We start from the raw sequence: 22291 nt of genomic DNA, 5'->3' as shown, positions 1-22291 counted from the left end.
GACTCCTGGCCCTGTGCTCAGGGATCACACTTGGTGGCACTCAGCGGATTGATATGGTGCTAGAGATTGAACCTGGATTGACTGAGAGCGAGGCAAGCACCCTGTCTGCTGTACTATCTCTTCAACAAGAAAAGTTTGACTTTTCACCTTTCGTTTGTTTGGTTTTGACCCACAACTGACTATGCTCAGAACTTACTCTGATTCTGTTCTTAGGAGTCACTCCTTGTAGAGTTCACCTTCAAATGCAGTGCCAAGAATCAAACTTGGTGTGATGGTGCGCAAGGAAAGTGCCTTACACACTGCAATCTCTCCACCACTGAAAATGTTGATTTTGGGCCGGGGGAGCACACCCTGCAGTTCTCAGGGCTTACTCCTGGGTCTGTGTCCAGGAATCACTCCTGGCAGGTCTTGGGGGTGCCCAGGAGCAAACATGGATTTGCTACATGCAAGGCAAGCACCGTACCCACCATTGCTCAGGACCCTGAAAAGTTGGATTTTAATAGAAATATTTTGGGTTCTTTTTAATATTGTGAAAAAATTTTGTTTGGCTCTGATAAAGAGAGGAGGAAGAAGAAAAGGAGAAGGAGGAGGAGATAACATATTTAAAACACAAAATACAAAGGTGGTAGCATTATTCATTCAGAATTTTGTTTTATGAAAAACAGTTATATATAAAATATATACTATATTTAACTCTAATTTTGAAAAATTGATTATGTACCCCCCAACATATAGTAACATTTTAAACTGTGTGGAACTATGAATTATGTGACATTTTCTATAAATTAAATTTTCCAGTTGAACATTATATGTATATGTGTATATGTGTATATATATATTATATCTCCAATAAGAATGCTTTCCTGACCTCAGAACACTATATGCTATTCAATGATACCTTCATACAGTTTTCCAAGCACTAATCATTTAGTTTAGACATACATTTAGAAATAGTTTGTTAACCAATGCCTTATGTAATCTTGTATCTTTGGTGTTTCATACATAGTTTGTGATCCCTAACACACTCAAAATTGTTGTGTAGTACTCTGCAACGATAATATAAGTAGTTTGATATGATTGTACAACTAGGACATAAACCTCAATCAAAGCAATTAATGAATTTTAAATGCATTTAAAATATTAAAAGAAAATGTGTCTACTATATGGGGTTCAAGTATGAAGATGAGGATAATTAGAGATCATATTACTCAGGGTCTTGAGAGCCATTTACGGAACTTCTGATTAATCCCTTTATGAAGGCCCATGGAGCCAGGGACAAATTTATAATGAGGGCAGGGCATAATCAGCTGTCTGCCTTAGGACATTCACTCCTGTGTCCTGATGGAGATTGTTGAGGTCAGCCAATAGCCAGGAGAGGGGTGGGAGGATGCTGGTCTAGTGCTGACAGGAAATGCTGGCATCCTGAGGGGACGTGGGGTGAGGAGGGAAGAGCAGACTTGGATTAGAAAGGGATTCCAGAGGGAGAGATTGGGCCCCGGGAGTCCAGTTCTAAGTGAAGGAATGTTGACTCAGTTCATGATTGGCTGCATTTGAAATGACTACAATATGGTGCTGGGGACACCCAGGGGTTCAGTTGGATACACAATCCCAGTTACAGGACTGTAATCGAATTTGGAACCCAGTGGCATCTCGATGGCTATTGAGTCCAGAGAGGTACAGCTGTTCTCTCCCCATAATGATCTTGTACTCCAGAGCACAGCTGTCAAAGTAGAGAGAAACTTTCATTTGCCACCATAGGGTAGAATGTGAGTTTCAAAGAGAAAGAGTGTGGGTACGTGGGAGTCAAGCGTTTGGTGGCTGAGAACCATTCCCCTGGAGGCCCATGGTGACGGACAGATGAAGGACCAGGGGAATGAAGAAATAGGCCTGAATCCCAGGTTGGTCCATAGTCAGTATCTCTCTCTCCTCCCCCAGGTAGCCCAATCTCTCCTCTTACAGCACAATCATAGTGGGTAGTTTTGGCCATAGTCCCAGTCATCATAGTTACCTAATCCTAGTCTCCTTGTAGACCTCAAAATCCGCTACCCTTCTTACCCCTTACAGCATAGTTATATAGAAATCATAAAGGGTGGGGTACACACAGGTGGGGTTGAACATTGTCATAACAATAAACAGAGGTAAATCCACTCCTTCAGGGGACTTTTAGGGGATTAACTCAAGGACAAAAATCTCATTTGAGGGTTCAGCACTACAAATTACTGAGAGATCTGTTCAAGGGCGGAATTCCATCCAGGGTGTATTGCTTTATTCTTTCCTCAGCTAGTAATCCATTTAAACAATTACAGTAAATATACTTATAATATTTTAGCCATTTTGTAAGAACACAGTAAGAGATATATTAAGCTTAAAGGTTGGCTCTTCCTGGAAACTTTGGTGCATCTATACAATGGAATACTATGCAGCTGTTAGAAAAAAGGAGGTCAAGAATTTTGTAGTTAAGTGGATGGGCATGAAAAGTTTCATGCTGAGTGAAATGAGTCAGAAAGAGAGAGACAGACATAGAAAGATTGCACTCATCTATGGTATATAGAATAACAGAGTGGGAGACTAACACCCAAGAACTGTAGAAATAAGTACCAGGAGGTTGACTCCATGGCTTCGAGGCTGGCCTCACGTTCCGGGGAAAGGTCAACTCAGAGAAGCGATCACCAACTACATTGTAGTCGAAGGCCATGTGGGGGAAGGGAGTTGCGGGCTGAATGAGGGCTAGAGACTGAGCACAGCGGCCACTCAACACCTTTATTGCAAACCACAACAGCTAATTAGAGAGAGAAAACAGAAGGGAATGCCTTGCCACAGTGGCAGGGTGGGGTGGGGGGGAGATGGGATTGGGGAGGGTGGGAGGGACACTGGGTTTACGGGTGGTGGAGAATGGGCACTGGTGAAGGGATGGGTTCCCAAACTTTGTATGAGGGAAGTATAAGCACAAAAGTGTATAAATCTGTAACTGTACCCTCACGGTGATTCTCTAATTAAAAATAAATAAATTAAAAAAAAAAAAGAAATAACTCTAGAACAAAAAAAAAAAAAAGGTTGGCTCTTCCTGGCACATCTCGCTACATATTCCAGACTACAGTTCTCAGGCCAGGTTAGTCTTTCCTAACCCCCGCAGGTTCCTCATTCAGTTGCTACTTTTTGAGCAATGACAGAATTTGTCCATGACTATGCTCTTAAGTGTGGTGCTTATACTTCTGGTGCTTAGCTTCCTCCTTTCAATGCCAGGATAGCTACCAGTCTGCCCTGAGTCCATCCAGTCCCTTCGTCAAGACCCTGCTTTTGGAAAACTAGGAACTAAGGGCAACTGAGGTTTAAGTCAAGTAAATATGGATGGATATCCAGGGGTAAATATTATCTAAAGTCAATTAACTTCCATGATATAAAATCATAATATGAACTGTCTTCCTATGTCTATACAAAAATGGGACATTGCTAAACCATGCAAGTGACATAAAAGTAAGAGAAAAGCAAGATAGAATTATTAGTGTTTGATGGAATTGGGTGTGCCTCAGGGGCACTGTTGTGAGAGCAGCTCAATAAAGCTAAGCTCCCTTCAGGAGGAGCAAGGACAACCCAATGTTATCCAGGAGTAGGAAAAGGTCAATTGACATTGTCATCTAGTGAGAGGAAGTCAGGATGCTAGAGAACCTTATACCAATGTCCCAGTGCCTTAGCAGGGAAGACCTGAAGTCCCAGGGAGATGCTGAGAGAAATAGAAGGGATTAGTGATGGAGTCTAAGGGAACCCTAGATATGTCAAAGATGAAAAGAGAAGCAGACATCACTTGAAACCAAATGGAAGCCAGCAGAGAAGCCACTGACCGGGGGACTTAGTTTCATGAACTTTGGACAAATCATTGTCAAATATAAGTTAATTGAGCAGGATCCAAATTAATGTGATTTTGACCTTCTTTGGTTAAACAAATACAGCAGGTTCTAACTGTGTAAAGAAGGTGAACCCTTGTTACATCTGCCCTCCTCATAGGACACAAGAGAAGGCCAGGGAGTCTGTCTCTTGGAGCTCTTAGCAGATCCACTTAGAAATCACAGCTAATAAGCCTCCACCATTGAATTTTATACTGCTTGAGACACCATCTGGCTATGGTCTTAGTTCACTAGCCTGGTGCAGCATTTTTGGCACTTGAGATCTGGTTTTTGTTGTTGATTGGTTGGTTGATTGGTTGGGGATTACACCACACAGGGTCTTACCTGCTGTGCTATCTCTCCAGCTCCGTGAGACCTGATTTATCAAAGATTGTACGTCCTCTGTAAATGACCCTGGCGGGATACAGAAGCCCTGTGCTTATCCTAAATAGAATTGGGTTCCTTGAGTGAATCTTAAAATACTGGTTTCATCTATCAGTTTTTCATAGCATGTTTAATTCACATGCCCTAAAAAGAATAAAAACTAAATGAAGTGTTTAAAGTCCTCAGTACCATGCCCAGCTTACCGCAAGTGCTGGATAAATGTTAGTTATGCTTTTTGTTCCTTGCATTATTTTCATGCTCATTCTTGGTCAAGGTCAAAACTAAACTTTGTTGATTTGTTGATTTGAACTCAGGAAAGACAAACTTTATCTGCCTTACATTCAGATTTCCAACCAAGAACATGTTTTCGTGTTCAAATATCTTAAGAAGATATATTGCTTGAAGATTGGTTTACACTTATAACAATAAATTCTGTTTTCTGTGATTATCTGAGTAAGCCGCTTGTTTCAATAAAATAAACCTCATAAAATAAGATACAGGAAAACAACACAGACACCGTCTTTCCATAGTCTACACCTTCTTATTCATAAATAACAATTTCCAAGCATACCAGTAAAGTCAGGCTGAAGCTGGAAACAGATTGGCACGACGGGAACCCAACTTTCAGACTGTGGTGTCCAACATTTGTGTTTCTTCTGGGTTGCTCTGACTCATGTTGGAGAGCGGGGTAGGGTAGGGGATGGAGGGGAAGCGGGTTTGCCGGATGAAATACTGTGACGCTTCCAGCAGTTCTGCTCCTGGGACAGGTACAAAGGCCGTTCCAGAAAGCCTTAGGTTCAAGGTTTCACCTACTCACCACAACAATAACCGGAAAAATAAATGCCATGCCACCCCAGCCCGGAGCCCTCACCCTCTCTGCCCACCCCCAGCCGCACACCAGCCCCCGTCCTCAGCGCGCGTCCTGCCCCCTGGTGGACAAACCCACGTGCTTGGGACCCGGCGGCCGCCGCCGCAGCCCCCCGCGCCCGCGCTCTCCCGGGCACTGTGGAGGGTGGGGCAGGAGGGGGAGAGCTGGCCTCGGGGTCCCGGCGCCCTTCCCTCCTCCGAGTCCGCAGCTGGCACCCGCGCGGCGGCCGGGCGCCCCTCCCGGGCCCGCAGGACGCGTAGGGCCGGGGTGCGGGCCGGCCCGGGTGATGTCAGCGCGGGGCCGGGGTGGGGCGCCGCGGCCGGGATAAATAGGGTGGGCATGGCCGGGCCGGCCGCGCCGCGGAGCCCGCAGCCCAGCAGTGCCCGCCGCCCCCTGCCATGCTCGTGTCGGTGCTGGCGGCGCTGTGCGCGGGGCTGCGCCTGGCGCTGGGGGTGCGCGGGGCGCCGTGCGAGGCCGTGCGCATCCCCATGTGCCGCCAGATGCCCTGGAACATCACGCGGATGCCCAACCACCTGCATCACAGCACGCAGGAGAATGCCGTGCTGGCCATCGAGCAGTACGAGGAGCTGGTGGACGCCAACTGCAGTGCCGTGCTGCGCTTCTTCCTCTGCGCCATGTACGCGCCCATCTGCGCGCTGGAGTTCCTGCACGACCCCATCAAGCCCTGCAAGTCGGTGTGCCAGCGCGCGCGCGACGGCTGTGAGCCGCTCATGCGGGCCTACAACCACAGCTGGCCCCCGAGCCTGGCCTGCGACGAGCTGCCCGTCTACGACCGCGGCGTGTGCATCTCGCCCGAGGCCATCGTCACCGAGCTGCCCGAGGGTGAGCGGGCCCGGAGGCGCCCTCGGGGGTCGCGGCCGCGGCCGCGGGAGGGGCAGGCGTGACTTGCGCAAAGTCCGGGTTCCCGCCAGTAACTTCAGGAGTTCAGAAAGGACCCTGCGGTCCCCTTCTTAAAGAGTGGGGGTGCGGCGGGGAGATCGGCTTGCGAAGGCAACCCGGGGACCTTCACCTTCAACGGGGGTTGAGAGACAAAGGGAAAGGCACTCACTTTGCTTGCAGCTGACACTGGGGTGATCCCCAGCACCACTAGGGTCCCCCTCCTCCAGTGATCCTTGAGTGCACAGTGAGGAGTGCGCCTTTCCCGCCTCCTGCCTGGCCAATTCCCAGGAGTAGAGGAACAATCAAAACAGCAGCGGGAGCTAGACAGGGACGCACCACCTGCTGGAGCCAGCACTGAGCACCGGGCAGGTTTCATTTCCCCTGAGAACCCTTCCTTCACCCTGGTTCTTCAGTGGGTGAGATCTTGGAAGCGCTTGCTGAGAAGGCGGGAGTCACCGTCCCAGCCGCCTCTCTTTGCAAAAGGGCCACTCTGGAAAGCTGTGTTGTCTGCTTACGTTTACTGATTTTCTAGAAAGCAAAACAGGCTGCAATGGAAGGAAATATTGTAAAACTTGTGTTCTTTTGGCTTCACCAATGTTTCTGCACTTTAGCTTTTATTTTTCTTTACTACTACTATGGGGATTTTAGGGGGCACACCTGTCTGTGCTCAGGACTTATTCCTGGCTCAGCATTTGGGGGTCACTCCTGGCAGGTTCAGGGAACCGTGTAGGGTGCTGGGGATCCAACCCGGGCTGGGAGTGCGTAAGGCAAGTGTCTTACCCTCTCGCTGTTCTGTCTCTGGGCTGTTTCTGCTCTTAAAAGGGCATGACTTCTGTGTGATTTCTGAGTTCCACCATTAGAACAGAGCCCCAAATACCAAGGAGAAGTAAAACAAAACAGAAACTCACCTCTGCTTCAGTTTAAGAATGAAATAAAATATGACCGCTTAAAGCACATAATGAAGGTCCTGCTTATCATTGTCATTGGCAGCTGTGGACTATTTCTGCAAAGTATGAGGCAGGAATTTGGAAGGGCTGTATCCTAATGATTAGTGTAAAATACCCACCTGCACTGGAAATCAGCATTTCAGATGGACTCAGAAAGGAGTAATAGAATTTATCCAGGTTGGAATGTGCTTCAGCCTTTCAAAATGCACATATTTTCTTTTTTAATTTAAAATTTTTTATTTAAAGAACTGTGATTTATAATGTTATTGATAGGTGGATTTTGGACATGCAATATATCAGCACCAATCCTGCCACAGTGTCAACTCCTCTCCACCAATGTTCCCACACTCCCTCCCGCCCCTGCCCCCACGGGCCACCTTGCCAGGCACACTTCACAGTTCAGTGCTTGTAGTTTGAATCTCATGTTTTCAATGTTGCTGAGTCTGTGCTTTAGATATACAGTTATACCACTCCCTCACTTCGTTGGGAAAACTGAGACCCCTGAACGCTTCCCCCCCCCATTACTTTCCTTTCTCATCTTCTTTCTTCCTTTCTTGCTTTCTTCCTTCTCTGTCCTTCTCTTCCCTAGGTCTAGACTCATCTCCCTTTACTACTCTACATGTTCTCATGCCATAGATAAGTGACATCATCCTGCATTTGCCCCTCTTCTGGCTTACTGCACCAAACTTGCTCTCTTCCAATTCCAACCAGACTACAGCACGTTGCATGGGTTCCTCTTTCCTTGAGGCTGCGTAGTGGAATGGACATATTTTTTGACACCAGTTTGAGAGGCAGCGCAGCTCCCAGTCTTCTCTCCTCTTGCTCACTTTACCTGGGGCCGTTACAGGCATGTCTAGGTGCAGTACTGTTCAACTGTGAGGCTGTCGGTTATGTCTCTAGATGGTGCCTTATTCTAGCTGGGGGAACAGACAGGATCACTGCGCTCTCCCACACGGTTTCATGCATGTTTCAGATGTGAAGTGGATAGATATCACACCTGACATGATGGTACAGGAACGACCTCTTGATCTTGACTGTAAAAGTCTAAGCCCAGGTGAGTTACTTTTCCTCTTTTCTCAACATGGTCCCCTCCCACCCTTCCCCCACCCCGCCACCACCACATAGTAATTTCTGAGCCTTTTGTCAGTACATAATTTTAGTTATTTATTTTTTATTGAATCACTGTGAGATACAGCTACAAAAATTTCATGTTTGAGTTTCAGTCATACAATGACCGAACACCCATCCCTCCAACAGTGTATATTTTCCACTACCAATGTCCCCAGTATTTCCCCTCACCCCATCTACCCTTTCCCCCCGCCTCTATGGCAGACAATTTCCCTCTTTCTCTCTACTTTTGGGCATTAAGTACATAATTTTTTAACCTCTCTTTTGCTTTCTTTAGATCGGTGCAAGTGCAAAAAAGTGAAGCCAACACTGGCAACTTATCTGAGCAAAAATTACAGTTACGGTAAGTCATCTGATGTAGCTATTTAGGACCTATTACAAAGGCAGCTTTGCTAGTCACAAAGTAAAGGCAAGGCTCATAATTTTTCTATGTGATCTTTTTGATTCTCCCAAGCAACTTAACAATGGTAAAACTTTGTGCTTTCCTAGTTAAAGGAAAGTAAGTTACTATCTCACCTGGGTAACTTACTTTCCTAGAAAAGGGAAAGTAAGTTACCCAGGTGAGATAGTGATTTGGATCAGATACAATGTTCAATCCTTCTCAGAAGCAGTGCTGATAGCGGGCGAGGGTCGCCCACTAGGACTCTTGTGAGGTTCCTTTGCTACTCGCTGGGGATGGGTGAAAGAGAGGCACAAGGGCTGGAGACGTGATGCTCATAGGTCCAGGAATTCCTGTGTTTCTTTGTATTTAAAAAAAAGCTACCAGTAATTAGTAGTACTAGTAGTGTTTTATTAAACCACCATGAGATACATAGTTACAAAGTTGTTCATGACTGGGTTTCCATCATATAATGTTCTAACAACCATCTCTTCATCAGTCTTCATCAGTACATTTTCCACCACCAATGTCCCCAGTTTCCCTCCTTCCACCTCTTCACCCCCAGTCTGCCTTTATTGCAGGCACTTTTCTTCTCTCTGTCTCTCCCTCTCCCTCTCTCTCTCTCTCTCTCTCTCTCTCTCTCTCTCTCTCTCTCTTTCTCTCTCTCTCTCTTTCCCTTTGGGCACTATGGTTTGCAATACAGGCACTGAAGGGTTAATAATGTACATCCCTTTACCTACTTTCAGCGGTCAGTTGCTACAAGTATTTTAAAGGTATTGTGAGACAGTGTCAATCATACTCTGGCCACAAGTAAAGTCTGAGCATAATGTATAAAGTCCACTTTCCTCTTATTTGAAAGAGCCTGTGAGCACTTTCTTCAATGAATAGATCAGTCTTGACATTTTGCAAGCTTTCATGGTGCTGGGGTTAATGATGCTATTCCCAGTGAGTAGCAAAGGATTCTTTACAGGAGTCCTATTTGAATCCAGAGCACCACACATACAAGACTAATATTTGATCACTAAAATACACCCCTAACAACCAACCCCTGATTTTTTTGTTGTTTTCAAAATTTTAAGTAAATTTAGTTGGATTGCCATCAAAATAAATTTAACATGTCTATTAGGCTGTTTATTTTGTTTATTCCTTAAAACATTTCTTCCAAAAGAGTTTTGTGAAAATAGTTTGTTAACTAAGTTTTCATGATTTCAAACTCAATTTTTATGTAATAAGAAAGTTCATATTTAATCTCAAATGTGAAATCAAAAAATCATATCAACATAAAATTTTGAAAGAAAATAAAACTCCAAACTTTGTTTTTGAGTTGGTTTTGAGAAACACACTGAACCAATATGGGTTATTCAAGCAAAAAAATATAGACCATACTTTAAGGTAGCATCTTCTTCTTGCTTGCCTTAAACATATTTTACATAGTGTTGCTTCATCAGATTAATTTATTTGCTCATCTAATACTACCCAGCTTTAGTTTCTTACTTGAGTGCTTTTGTCCTGCTGTTCTTCAGTGATTCCTTATTTCATAATTACTGTGGTGATGAAACCATTTTCTACTGAAGTCATCTTGCTCCTTTATCAACCAGCTTCTTTTTTATTTTTATTTTTTGCTTTTTGGGTGACACCTGGTGATGCTCAGTTGTTACTCCTGGCTCTGCACTCAGGAATACTCCCAGCAGTGCTTGGGGGACCAAATCGGATGTCAGGGGATTGAACCTGGGTAACACTCTACCTACTGTACAATCTCTTCAGCTCCATGAATCAGCTTCTTAAGATGGGATTCAAGATAGAGCCATAGTAGACTGATGATAATTTATAGGGACGGGGTAATCATAAGACAGCAAGAAGCTGAGGAATAATAAAACAAAACAGAATTTAAAGAACTATTAAACACAGTGTCATTAACCACTACCTGTAAAAATCACTACCTCTGTTCACTAGGGATTTCACTTTGACAGTGTGTGAAATAGAGGGTTAAGATTAGGAATATTCCTGTCGGACAGAGGAAGTGATATGATGGTGTGATGGGTAATTGTCCCATGCAGACTGTAAGAAAGCACCTGAATCAGAAAACACATGATTCTCAACTCACATCAAAGGCAGAATATCAAAAATGGGTGTTTTTTTCTATAATTTTAAAACAGGGGCCTCTACAGGGGCCTCTCCACGGGCTGCAGGAGGGCCTGGCACCACCCATACTAGCCGGTGGCTTCCTGCCCATGTGGGCCATGAGCCTGGTGCATACTCAGGAGCCACCAAGGCTGCACTCAGCCATACTGGGTGGAGCCTAAAGAGACTTGAGGGCCAAAGCATCTGTGCATGTGCTCTGCCACTTGAGCTAGCTCCCCACTGTTCGATAAAACAGTTAATGATCATGTATGAAACTCAATTTCCTGATATGGTTTGAGGAGAACAAAAGCCTGAAACTCATTGAGGATTTTAGGACTGGGAAGAATCTATAGGACTCTCTATTGCAAATCTATTGATCAGCAATAAGGAATAGTTGCTGACCCGAGCAGATCCCAGAGGGAGCCTACTTCTTGATTTTCTCTCATGACTTGCAGCACGATTGAGAACTTTTTCATAGCATGTTGGCAATATGGGAGGCCTTGCATTTAGCATGAGATTGTGTGGTCTTTTTGTCTGCATTTGGTCAGCTTGGACATGACCATAATTACAGGAATGATTCTTTAAGGGACTTTCAGCAGCTGGCCAGAATACTCTCACCCTGTTATTCTCCAAGGCTTCAGCAATGCTTCTTCCCATGTTTCAATTGCAGCCATTCATGCCAAAATTAAAGCTGTGCAGAGGAGTGGTTGTAACGAAGTAACTACAGTGGTGGACGTGAAGGAGATCTTCAAATCCTCCTCACCCATCCCGCGCACTCAAGTCCCGCTCATTACAAACTCTTCTTGCCAGTGTCCCCATATCTTACCCCACCAAGATGTGCTCATCATGTGCTATGAGTGGCGCTCACGGTAAGCATGAAAGCGCGGAAGGAACTGCCCACCATGTGTGGACACACAGGCATGGTCTTGAAGACCAGCTCAGGAGGGCTTTTGTAGTTCAAAAGCAGTTTGCTACATTTCTCAGTGAGATAACATATATCTTAAACCTTACAACTGTCACTGTCACTGTCATCCCGTTGCTCATCGATTTGTTCGAGCGGGTACCAGTAACGTCTCTCATTGTGAGACTTATTGTTACTGTTTTTGGCATATTGAATACACCACTGGTAGCTTACCAGGCTCTGCCGTGCAGACGCGATACTCTCGGTAGCTTGCCGGGCTCTCCGAGAGGGGCGGAGGAATCGAACACGAGTCAGCTGTGTGAAAGGCGAACGCCCTACCGCTGTGCTATCGCTCCAGCCCAGCATTACAACATCTTTTAAAAATATACAAACATGAACATATAATGGAATATTTACTTAGATTAGTTTTTTGTTTTGGAGCCACCCCTGGCAGTGGTCAGGGCATGCTTCTGGAATTTTATTCTGGGATCATCACCCCTAGCAGGACTCAAGGGTCTACCTGAGGTTCTGGGAATTAAACCAGGGTGGCCGTGTGCAGGTAAAGTATTTTTACGGTCTCTCCGGACTCTTAAACTGAATCCTTAAAAGTGAATTTGGGGAGTGGAGTGATAGTATGGCTGGTAGAGCACTTGCTCTGTGTTTCGCTGATGTGGGTTCTTGCCGCCCAGCACTGTACACGGTTCCCTAAGCTCCAGCAAGAGTGACCCTGAGCACTGTCAGCTATGCCCCCCCCCCCAAATTTCAAGGCTATACAGGGCTTAATGGATTTGCCTTGCACATGACTGTTCCTGGAGCATTTGCAGCACCACATACGATCCTCCAGCTCTGCCAGAAGGGAGCCCTGAGCACTGCTGGGTGTGGCCCCAAACCCAAAATAAAGGGGAAAAAAGAGTTTCAAGAACTTGTAAACAAATTATATTGCTTTATGTAGAAACCATTTCTTGTTTGGTGTGGCACAAACTAATTTTTTTATTCATATAAAAGCTTTTTATATTAAAACTTTTTGTAGTTGTTAAGAAAAGCTCTTTAATAGCTTTTAGATAGGTAAAGGTGATCATTAAGGATCACAGTTCCATACTTGTTTACAGCATTTATTAAAGCCTAATCTATACCTATCCACTCTCTCTCTCTCTCTCTCTCTCTCACACACACACACACACACACACACACACACACAAACACACACACCATCACCTGTCTCTAGCAGGGAGTGTGTGGCCTCCTCAGCCTTTTGTGGATATCTTTTTACATACATTAGTACATTCCTTAGACAATAAAGAACTAGCACTGTACAAGCCCCAGGATAGACCCCCAAATTGGCTGTAGTCATGTTCCTCAGAAAAATTGTTTCTTTTTGTGTGTGGGGGTCACACACAGTGATGCTCAAGGCTTACTTCTGACTCTGTGCTCAGGGATCACTCCTAGGGGTTCTTGTAAGACCATATGGGATGTCTGGGATCAAAACCAGGTTGGTTGTGTGCACAACAAGCGTCCTACCTGCTGTATTATTGCTCCAGTCCCAGGATTGCTAGTTTTTCTAACCCAGGTTCCTCCCTGGAGTCTCAGCCATTAGCATACATTCAGCTCAACACTATTTCTCTAAAATGATTTTTGGAACTAAAACCCAAAATGGGCATTTTTTATACCACTTCGCTTAAATTTGAAAATATAGAGCTAAAAAAATTTAACATCTTGAATAAATTATGGGTTTGCTTCATTCTTCTGTTGTCCCTATAACCTGTGCTTAAGCTGTTCTACTAATATCTCATCTCTCTAAAATAGTTGAATATGTTAAATGAGTGACTGTTGAATGAATGATTTGAGGCTACTTTCTGGCATGGGGATTTTTCTACTGCAATATTAGATTTAGTTCTAGGGTTGCTGGTCGTTAAGTTCTATTTGGACAGATGAATCAATTATAAATGAAGCTACAGTTTTCATGCCCCCCATTACTTTTTATATTTAATATTCTCTTGATCAAAATCTCAGTAGAAATATTTTTGCATTACTGGGATTTATACCTTTAAAATTTTGGTATTGTAGATAAAATTTGAGGAAGGATAAAGAGGGATAAGGAGAACTATTGCCTTATGAGATATGCAAAACTGATAAAAAGCTACACTGGTTCCAACCAAACCTTCTGCAATATTATACCACACAGAGAAATACAATAGAAAAAACTTTATGCAAATACTATTGCATAAAATAGCTATGAGTGACATATATCAAATCAATTGGAAATACATATATTATTTATAAAAGGCTGAAAATATTTCATTAAATATTATAAATATAATTTCAAATGGATTAAAGAGATTTTTTAAATCCTAAGGGCATCTAATGAACATATACATGTTATCCAAACATCAAAATACTTTGCAACTAAAATATAACATAAATACAAATAAAATGTCAAAATCTTTTAAAAATACCGACTATTTGTCTCAGTAATTCATTCAGGAATGTGGTCTAACAAAATAATAAGCACCAAGAATATAGCAACATAGCACTTTTATTGGTTGCTAAGCATAAAGAGGATGGTAGAGAAGTAGAGAAAATGTTCAATATATTTTGGATATTCATATGTTTAACATTATATAGTTATTAATGTAATATTTTATTTATGTTAGTCATAAAATGCATACGACTTAATAATAAAAGTAAACATTTAGTAAAAGATAGACGTGTGATTAAAATATATACGTAGAGGCTGGAGCAATGGCACAGTGGGTAGGGCGTTTGCCTTGCACACGGCCGACCCGGGTTCGATCCCCGGCATCCCATATGGTTCCTTTAGGCACCGCCAGGAGTAATTCCTGAGTGCAAAGCCAGGAGTAACCCCTGAGCATCACTGGGTGTGACCCAAAAACAAAAAAAAATGAAATAAAATATATACGTAGGTAAGAGGAATAATAAAAAGAAGTATCAATAAAATATGAATGGTAGATATGTATGCGGGTTGGGAGTTAAATGTTACTAAAGAATTTGTTCTTTACAATTTTTTTGTATTTTTAACTTTCTTAATAAAAAATACTTTTTTTTCCCCAGAATGATGCTGCTTGAAAATTGTTTAGTTGAAAAATGGAGAGATCAGCTTAGTAAAAGATCCATAGTAAGTATAATTACCAGTAAGTCCTGAGCATGATTGGGTGTTGCCCCAAACTACCTCCCAACACCCCCACCCTCAACGCCTGTGATCATACAGTTCTATAAACACTCTTGGCCAGCGAAGAGCACGTACTACTATTAACTCTTGGAGAAGTTAGTTTGAACACAGTTGCTTCTCATCGATGCCTCTTAATAACAGAACCAAACACTATGATTACACCTGAGCTAAACATTCATGGGTTGCTCAAGAACACTGTAGTTTGGGGGCTGGAGTGATAGCACAGTGGGTAGGGTGTTTGCCTTGCCAAGACCAACCCAGGTTCGATTTCCAGCATCCCATTTGGTCCCCTGAGCACTTCCAGGAATAATTCCTGAGTTCAGATCCAGGAGTAACCCCTATGCATCACCTGGTATGACCCAAAAAGAAAAAAAAAGCTGTATTTTTAATGTATTATTTGGTGAGAGTTGAGGGTGGGGGGTGTCGGAAGGTGGTTTGGGTCAACATCTAATCATGCTCAGGGCTTACTTCTGCCTTTCTGCTCAGTGATGAGTCTTGGCAGGGCCTACTAGACCATGTTCAGTGTTGGGGATTGAGCTGGGGCTGGCCGCATAAAAGGCAAGCTTCTTAACCCCTGTGTATCTGGCCCTCAGGGTTATTTTTGTCTTACTAGACAGAAAACTATAGCAGACTTGGCTCTAACTTTTAAGATTGCAATAGATTAGAAGTATCAATGTAGAAGGCAACTCTTTATAAGGATCTGAAACTAAGAATATTAATGAGATTAAAAAGTTCTGCACAAGGCATAGTTGTTTGCAGAAAATATTCTAGTATACTTTCATAATTTGAAAGAGCACAATGTGATAAAAATATAAGTTTATTATCTTAGAGCAGACTGGAATTGTGTGCTAAGATTGTGGGAACAATATTGTTTTCTATTTATACCATCTCAATTCCTGGCCTTTGGTTTTGTTAAAAATTTCTGCTGAGTGTAATATACTATTAACAAACTAGAGACATGTGTGTTGTAATAAAATAAATTGTTTATTAAAGTGGATTTACTTTTGTTCCTTATATGCAATTCTTTTCAAAATAGTAGTTACTTATATGAATAAATAGTAATTCATTTTATATCAAGTAAACCACTGCCCCAATGCCTCTCTCCCATTAATTCTAGGTAGTTAATAGTTGAGTTGCTTGGAAAATATTGGTGGACTTTCTGTCTCGCTTTTAATGGAAAGCAAATGAACCTTGCTACCATTGATACTGGAAAATTTCTGCTTTAAGACATGTCAAAACTTTTTTAAAAGCATTTGTTTGTGTGAAAATACTGCATTTTAGGATGTTTGGGAAATTTGCATGTCTTGGAAACTTGAGTGTTGGAATCAGTCTGGTGAATTGAATTCCAACTTAACATTTATGTGCAGAAGGTGTGCATCATAGGCAGAAAACATGTGACCTTCTACAGATAACCTCCTACAAATAACTTTGGTTATGGCAGTGGTGTACAGCTTGAAGGACTGGTGAATTTCAATAAAATATTGAGCACTTTCTAAATCATCTCGGACTTGCCCAACAACATAGGGTAGCTGTTGTAATTGTTGTCATGCGTAATACACTATAGTTAAAAACATTGCATTCGTTCTGATAGTCATGTAATAGCATAAAGGGGTGAAATGGATTTGTTTTGACTTGCTTGCAAATTGCTTTGCAGCAGTGGGAAGAAAGGCTTCAGGAACAGCAAAAGACGATTCAGGACAAGAAGCGAACATCGGGGCGCACCAGTCGTAGTAATCCCCCTAAGCCAAAGGGAAAGCCCCCTGCTCCGAGACCAGCCCTACCCAAGAAGAACATTAAGGTGAGGAGTGCCCAGAAGGGAGCAAACCTGAAAAGAGTGTGAAGGAAACGTTTGCTGCAGTGAAGACTCCGCTCAGGATGAAGCGAGGCACTCAGGAGCCTGTGCAGCCACTCACATTAACAACTGCAGACCCTGCATAGACATGCCCTGCAGAACTTTTCTTATTGATACACTTCAGTCTTTCTTTTTAAGCCATCACGAGCCACAGTGGCATTTATGCCCATTGGCACAGAGAGTGACGTGAAAACTCATGGGAAGAACCATGGCTCAGAGGAGCATGTGAGCAGACTCTGAGCTCTCCGTGTGGGGAAATGATGCTTTTGTTCCTACAGTTTGACAGATGTGTTTGTTGTAAATATATGCCTTGTTATAAACACAACACCTGATATTTTTAAAATCTGTTTTATTTCAGTTAGACTTCTGTTGTTAAAATCCTCATGATCTTTCAAAAGTGAGCAAAAATACAGTGCTTATGAAGTGGGGGGAAAGAAATGGATGTTTTAACAATTATTACATGTTACTGTTTGCAGGTGAAGTAGCTACAAAGGCATTTCTGAGTGTTCCAGAAAAACAGGAGGTGGGATATTGTAAATTTTTTTTACAAAGATAACTTTATGCTCTAAAATGAATTAAAATGAAAGTAATTGTCAATCAAAAAGGCACAGGTGGGCAGCGGTGAGGTCCTTGTTTCTGGTTCCCCTGCCTGGTGGGATGTTCTGATTTTACATCCAGGATGCACTGCCTATAAGAACTACCAGAAACACATTTTGTGATTATGATTTAGGTACTAGATAGTCAGTTCCAAATATTTCTACCTTCAGGTATGCACATACCTCATTTCCCAGGGTATCTTAGAGAGCACTTGATGCTGGCCTGGAGAAAAATCTCTCTGCAGATTGCTCTCTGGTGCAGTTAGCTGAGGAGAGGATCTGGACCCCGAGTCTCCTGATTTTGATGGAGGAAACCTAAGTTTCCCCATCAGCCACTGTTGCTTGTGGCTCCATTTCAGCTGACTTAAACCTACGTTTAGACATCCCTGACAATTCCTGAACTCTCTGAGACTGGGTAGTTTACTCTTTTCTAAGACAATAAATTCTGTCTCAGCTCTTCGGCTCATAGGAGGCCAAAATACCCAGGGAGATGGCCAAGTAAGCAACCTAAAAGGCTCTACAGAAATACAGGGTGTAAGCCTTAACACAAGTGGGTCCTGAGTTAACATTACATCTCTGGGAAATAAATGGGAATTCTTTTGTTGTTGATAAGTAACACAAAAATCCAATTTTCCTATAACACACACATACATACACATACAATGAGCCATACTTAACTTAGTCCTACACTAAGTTTCTCCCCTTCTGGGAGTTTCTCTTCTACTTACTTTCCAATATACTTTTCTGTACACTAACTCTGACTAGAAAAGTTCAGAGTTCACAAAATTTGAGTATAATTATTGTTCAGCATTGATGCCAGGTGCCCCCCACCCGTGACTTATGTGAACCAGAGAGGAGAGGGATAGCCATGTTTTTTTTTAACTGAATCACTGTGAGATACAGTTACAATCTTTCATGTTTGTGTTATAGTCACACAATTATCAGACACCCACCCCTCCACCAGTGCACATTCCTCACCACCAGTGTCCCCAGTATCACCCCCTTTCCCACCCTCCCCCTGCCTCCATGGCAGACAATTCCCCCCACGATCTCTCTACTTTGGGGCATTATGGTTTGCAATACAGATACTGAGAGGTTATCATGTTTAGTCCTTCATCTACTTTCAGCACATATCTCCCATTCTGAAAGATTCCTCCAACCATCATTGACTTAGTGATCCCTTCTTTATTCCAGCTGCCTTCTCCCCCAGCTCATGAGACAGACTTCCAACTATGGGACAATATTCCTTGCCCTTGTGTCTACTGACCATGGGTGTCCATCTTATATTATGTTATTTTATATTTTACAAATGAGTGCAGTCCTCCTATATCTGTCCCTCTCTTTCTGACTCATTTCACTTAGCATGATACTCTCCATGTCTATGCACTTACAACAAATTTCATGACTTCATCTCTCCTCACAGCTGCATAGTATTCCATTGTATAGATGTACCAAAGTTTCTTTAACCAGTCATCTGTTCTCGGGCACTTGGGTTGTTTCTAGGTTCTGGCTATTGTGAATAGTGCTGCAATGAACATATAGATGCAGATGTCATTTCTACTATGCTTTTTTGGCACCCTGGGTATATATTTCAGAAGTAGTATTATGGAATATGGAAGCTTAATTTCTAGTTTTTGAAGGACTTTCCATATTGTTTTCCAGGGAGGTTAGGCCATTCGGCATTCCCACCAACAGTGAAAGAGCGTTCCATTTTCCCCACATCCTTGCCAACACCGGTTGCTTTTGTTCTTTTTGATGTGTGCCAATTTCTGTGGTGTGAGATGATATCTCATTGTTGGTTTGAGTTGAATCTCCCTGATGGTTAGTGATGTGGAACATTTTTTCATGTGCCTTTTGGCCATTTGTATTTCTTTTTTGAGGAAACTTCTGTTCATTTCTTCTCCCCATGTTTTGATGGGGTTGGAGGTTTTATTCTTGTACAATTCTATTAGTGTCTTGTATATCGTGGATATTAATTCCTTATCAGATGGGTATTGGGTAAATGTTCTTTCCCATTCTGTGGGCTCTCTCTGTATTTTATTTTATTTTTTATTTAATTAAAAAAATTCTAGGGGCTAGAGTGAGAGCACAGTGGGTAGGGCATTTGCCTTGCACACAGCCAACCCGAGTTTGATTCCCAGCATCCTATATGGTCCCCCAGCACTGCAAGGAGTGATTCCTGAGTGCAAAGCCAGGAGTAACCCCTGAGGATTGCCGGGTGTGACCCAAAAAAGCAAAAAAAAAATTATTAGTGAATCACCATGGGAGTACCTTTACAGACTTGCAAACTTTCATGCTTGCATTTCAATCATACAATGATCGAGTACCCATCCCTAGACCAGTGCCCATTTTTCACCACCAATGGTTCCTGCATCCCTCCCACCACCCCTATCTCGTTACCCCCCCATACACACCACCCCGCCTTTGTGGCAGGGCATTCCCTTTTGTTCTCTCTCTCCTTTGGGGTGCTGTGGTTTGCAGTTCTTTCTGTATTTTAGTCACTGTTTCTTTTGAGATGCAGAAGCTTCTTAGTTTGATGTAGTCCCATTTGTTTATGTTTGTTTCCACTTGCTTGATCAGTGCTGTTTCATCCTTAATGATGCTCTTAGCTTCAGTGTCATGGAGGGTTCTGCCTACATTTTCCTCCATGTACCTTATGGATTAATGTCTGGCATTGAGGTCTTCAATCCACTTTGATTTTACTGTTGTGCCTGACATTAGACAGAGGTCACTTAATTTTTGACAAAAGAACAAGAAACAGTGAAGTGGAACAAGGAAGCCCTCTTCAACAAGTGGTGCTAGGAAAACTGGATAGATACATGCAAAAAAAATTAACTATGAGATAACCACTTTTACCCTGTCTATCTTGCCACCACAGGGCATCTGGGAAGGCTAGGACTGTGATGAGCCCTGCATGGCACAAACCTCGAGTCCCACCAGCCCCCACTGGGTGGCCATCAAGCCATGTCTACTTGTGGCATGGGAGTTAACAGCCACTACCAGATTTCTTGGGGATCCGTGGACTCCTGCTGGAGTGAGGAATTGCTCTTTGCAGGAGAGGAAAGTCAGCCCCAGGCCTTACCTAGGTTTTTGGATCCTTGTCTTCTCACAGAAAAGAATTTCATGTCTGAGTGGTTCCTGTTTAAAAAACAAAAAGAAATAATATCAGAAGGAGATGAGTAGTGTAGTAAAAATTGATTTTATGTGGAAGTTTTAGAGGAAGGGGGAGAAGGGAGAGAGAGAGAGAGAGAGAGAGAGAGAGAGAGGGAGGGAGGGAGAGAGAGAGAGTGATGTTCTCAAGAGAACAAGAGAACATGGGCTTCTCTGAAGGTGGAGGGAGCCCTGTCACATACCCTAGCATTAGGTATGAAAGCCTGAAAGTACACATCTCAAGGGAGGGAGATGCAGGTGACACATGTGCTCAGCACCACATGTGCTTGGCCACAACATATGGACACAAGCAGCACACGGGCTCGAGCAGCATCTGCACACACTTCCTTTGTTCAGTTGGTTTTAGTAGAGTTCCTCCCAAGCTGCCCCATTCGGGGCTTTCTACCTAGGTAGGAGTCTGTTGTGGGGCTGTTATCAAGTGGGTAGAGTTGGGAGCAGTTGATGTTCTTGTTTGAAATCCCTTTGATCTTTGTTCCTGCTGGAGCCTCTCTCGAAGGAGGGCTCAAATCCCTCTGGGTCTGTGCTGGAACCAGCAAAGGTCTTATCCTTCTTCAGTTTCTGTGCTTGCATGGTAAGTCCTAACAACCTTGAGGCTAGTTGGTTTTATTATGTCCCAGGAATTCCATTGCCATGGGGGCCCTATTCCTATCTACCTGTTTGCCTCAACTCTTTAAAATATTGAAGAACACAAATGAACACAGAGACTGGCTATAACCGCTCCTGCATCAGTTCTCATCCTGCTGTGTCTCTGCTGTCATTGTCATATGCCAACTGTGTGCGTGGAAGAAACCCTTGTGATCAGTTGTCTGGCCATGATTCAAGGATGCAGAAGAACAGCTGAAAAGCCTTGACTGATATTCTCTTTTACATTTCACTTTTCGGGCTTGGACACATAGCACACAGCTGGTAGGGTGCTCACCTTGCACATAGCCGACCTGAGTTCAATCCCTAGCATCTCTCTCTCTCTCTCTCTCTCTCTCTCTCTCTCTCTCTCTCTCTCTCTCTCTCTCTCTCTCTCTCTCTTTGCTCTTTGGGTCACACCCAGCAAAGCTCAGGGGTTACTCCTGGCTCTGCACTCAGGAATTAATCCTGGTAGTACTTGGGGGACTGTATGGGATACCAGGGATTGAACCCATGTCAACCTCATGCAAGGCAAATGCCCTACCCGCTGTACTATCCTCTCCCCTGCCCAGCATCTCTATGGTTTCTCAGGACTGCACAGAGCTATGAGTGAACACTGAGCATTGCTGAGTGTGTGTCCCAAGTAGACAAACTAATAGATTTCATTCAGCTCCTGTTTCTCAGAGAAGGCGAGATGGCACGTTGCATTAATGGAAGACAACTAAAAATTTCAGTTCGTTGCTGAGCTATGAGGACACAGAAATGAGGTGTGTGGGCAAGCCAAGGAAGTGTGAAGAAATGAGACTGAGAATGTGGTCCGGAACACTCATTTCCTCCAGACATTTTAACTTTGTTGTTCACCTGTGCAGCTCTTTTACTAAAATGAGAATGATACAGAGTAGATTAGCATGGCCCTTCGCCAGCTTGACATGGAAATTCATGACTTGCTCCATATTTAGAAAGAAAGAAAGGAAGAAAGGAAGAAAAAAAGAAAGAAAGAAAGAAAGAAAGAAAGAAAGAAAGAAAGAAAGAAAGAAAGAAAGAAAGAAAGAAAGAAAGGAAGAAAGGAAGAAAGAAAGGAGGAAGGAAGGAAGGAAGGAAGGAAGGAAGGAAGGAAGGAAGGAAGGAAGGAAGGAAGGAAGGAAGGAAGGGAGGGAGGGAGGGAGGGAGGGAGGGAGGGAGGGAGGGAGGGAGGGAGGGAGGGAGGGAGGGAGGGAGGAAGGAAGGAAGGAAGGAAGGAAGGAAGGAAGGAAGGAAGGAAGGAAGGAAGGAAGGAAGGGGTGGTGGGAAAGATCCCCAGGTCTCTCAGCACTGCTTGACACCTCCACCCTGATGACTGTTTAAAAACTATTAAA

General features: G+C 43.4%; 1 protein-coding gene and 1 non-coding gene across 2 annotated transcripts; both read left to right on the top strand.

Annotated features, from left to right (window-relative positions):
• Positions 1 to 5297: 5297 nt before the first annotated feature.
• Positions 5298 to 16873, top strand: SFRP4 (secreted frizzled related protein 4). Its single transcript, XM_004606890.2, has 6 exons — positions 5298 to 5976; positions 7954 to 8034; positions 8386 to 8451; positions 11279 to 11477; positions 14579 to 14642; positions 16351 to 16873. The coding sequence occupies exons 1-6, from the start codon at positions 5532 to 5534 to the stop codon at positions 16534 to 16536; spliced, it is 1041 nt and encodes a 346-aa protein (XP_004606947.2). The 5' UTR covers positions 5298 to 5531; the 3' UTR covers positions 16537 to 16873.
• Positions 16874 to 21791: 4918 nt separating this feature from the next.
• Positions 21792 to 21895, top strand: LOC129401460 (U6 spliceosomal RNA). The gene has a single exon (XR_008628359.1). It is a non-coding gene; the product is annotated as a U6 spliceosomal RNA (small nuclear RNA).
• Positions 21896 to 22291: the final 396 nt, after the last annotated feature.

The sequence above is a fragment of the Sorex araneus genome, chromosome 1 (assembly GCF_027595985.1).
Source record: "Sorex araneus isolate mSorAra2 chromosome 1, mSorAra2.pri, whole genome shotgun sequence".
Taxonomy (NCBI): Eukaryota; Metazoa; Chordata; class Mammalia; order Eulipotyphla; family Soricidae; genus Sorex; species Sorex araneus.
This window is presented reverse-complemented; position numbering and strand designations above follow the sequence as displayed.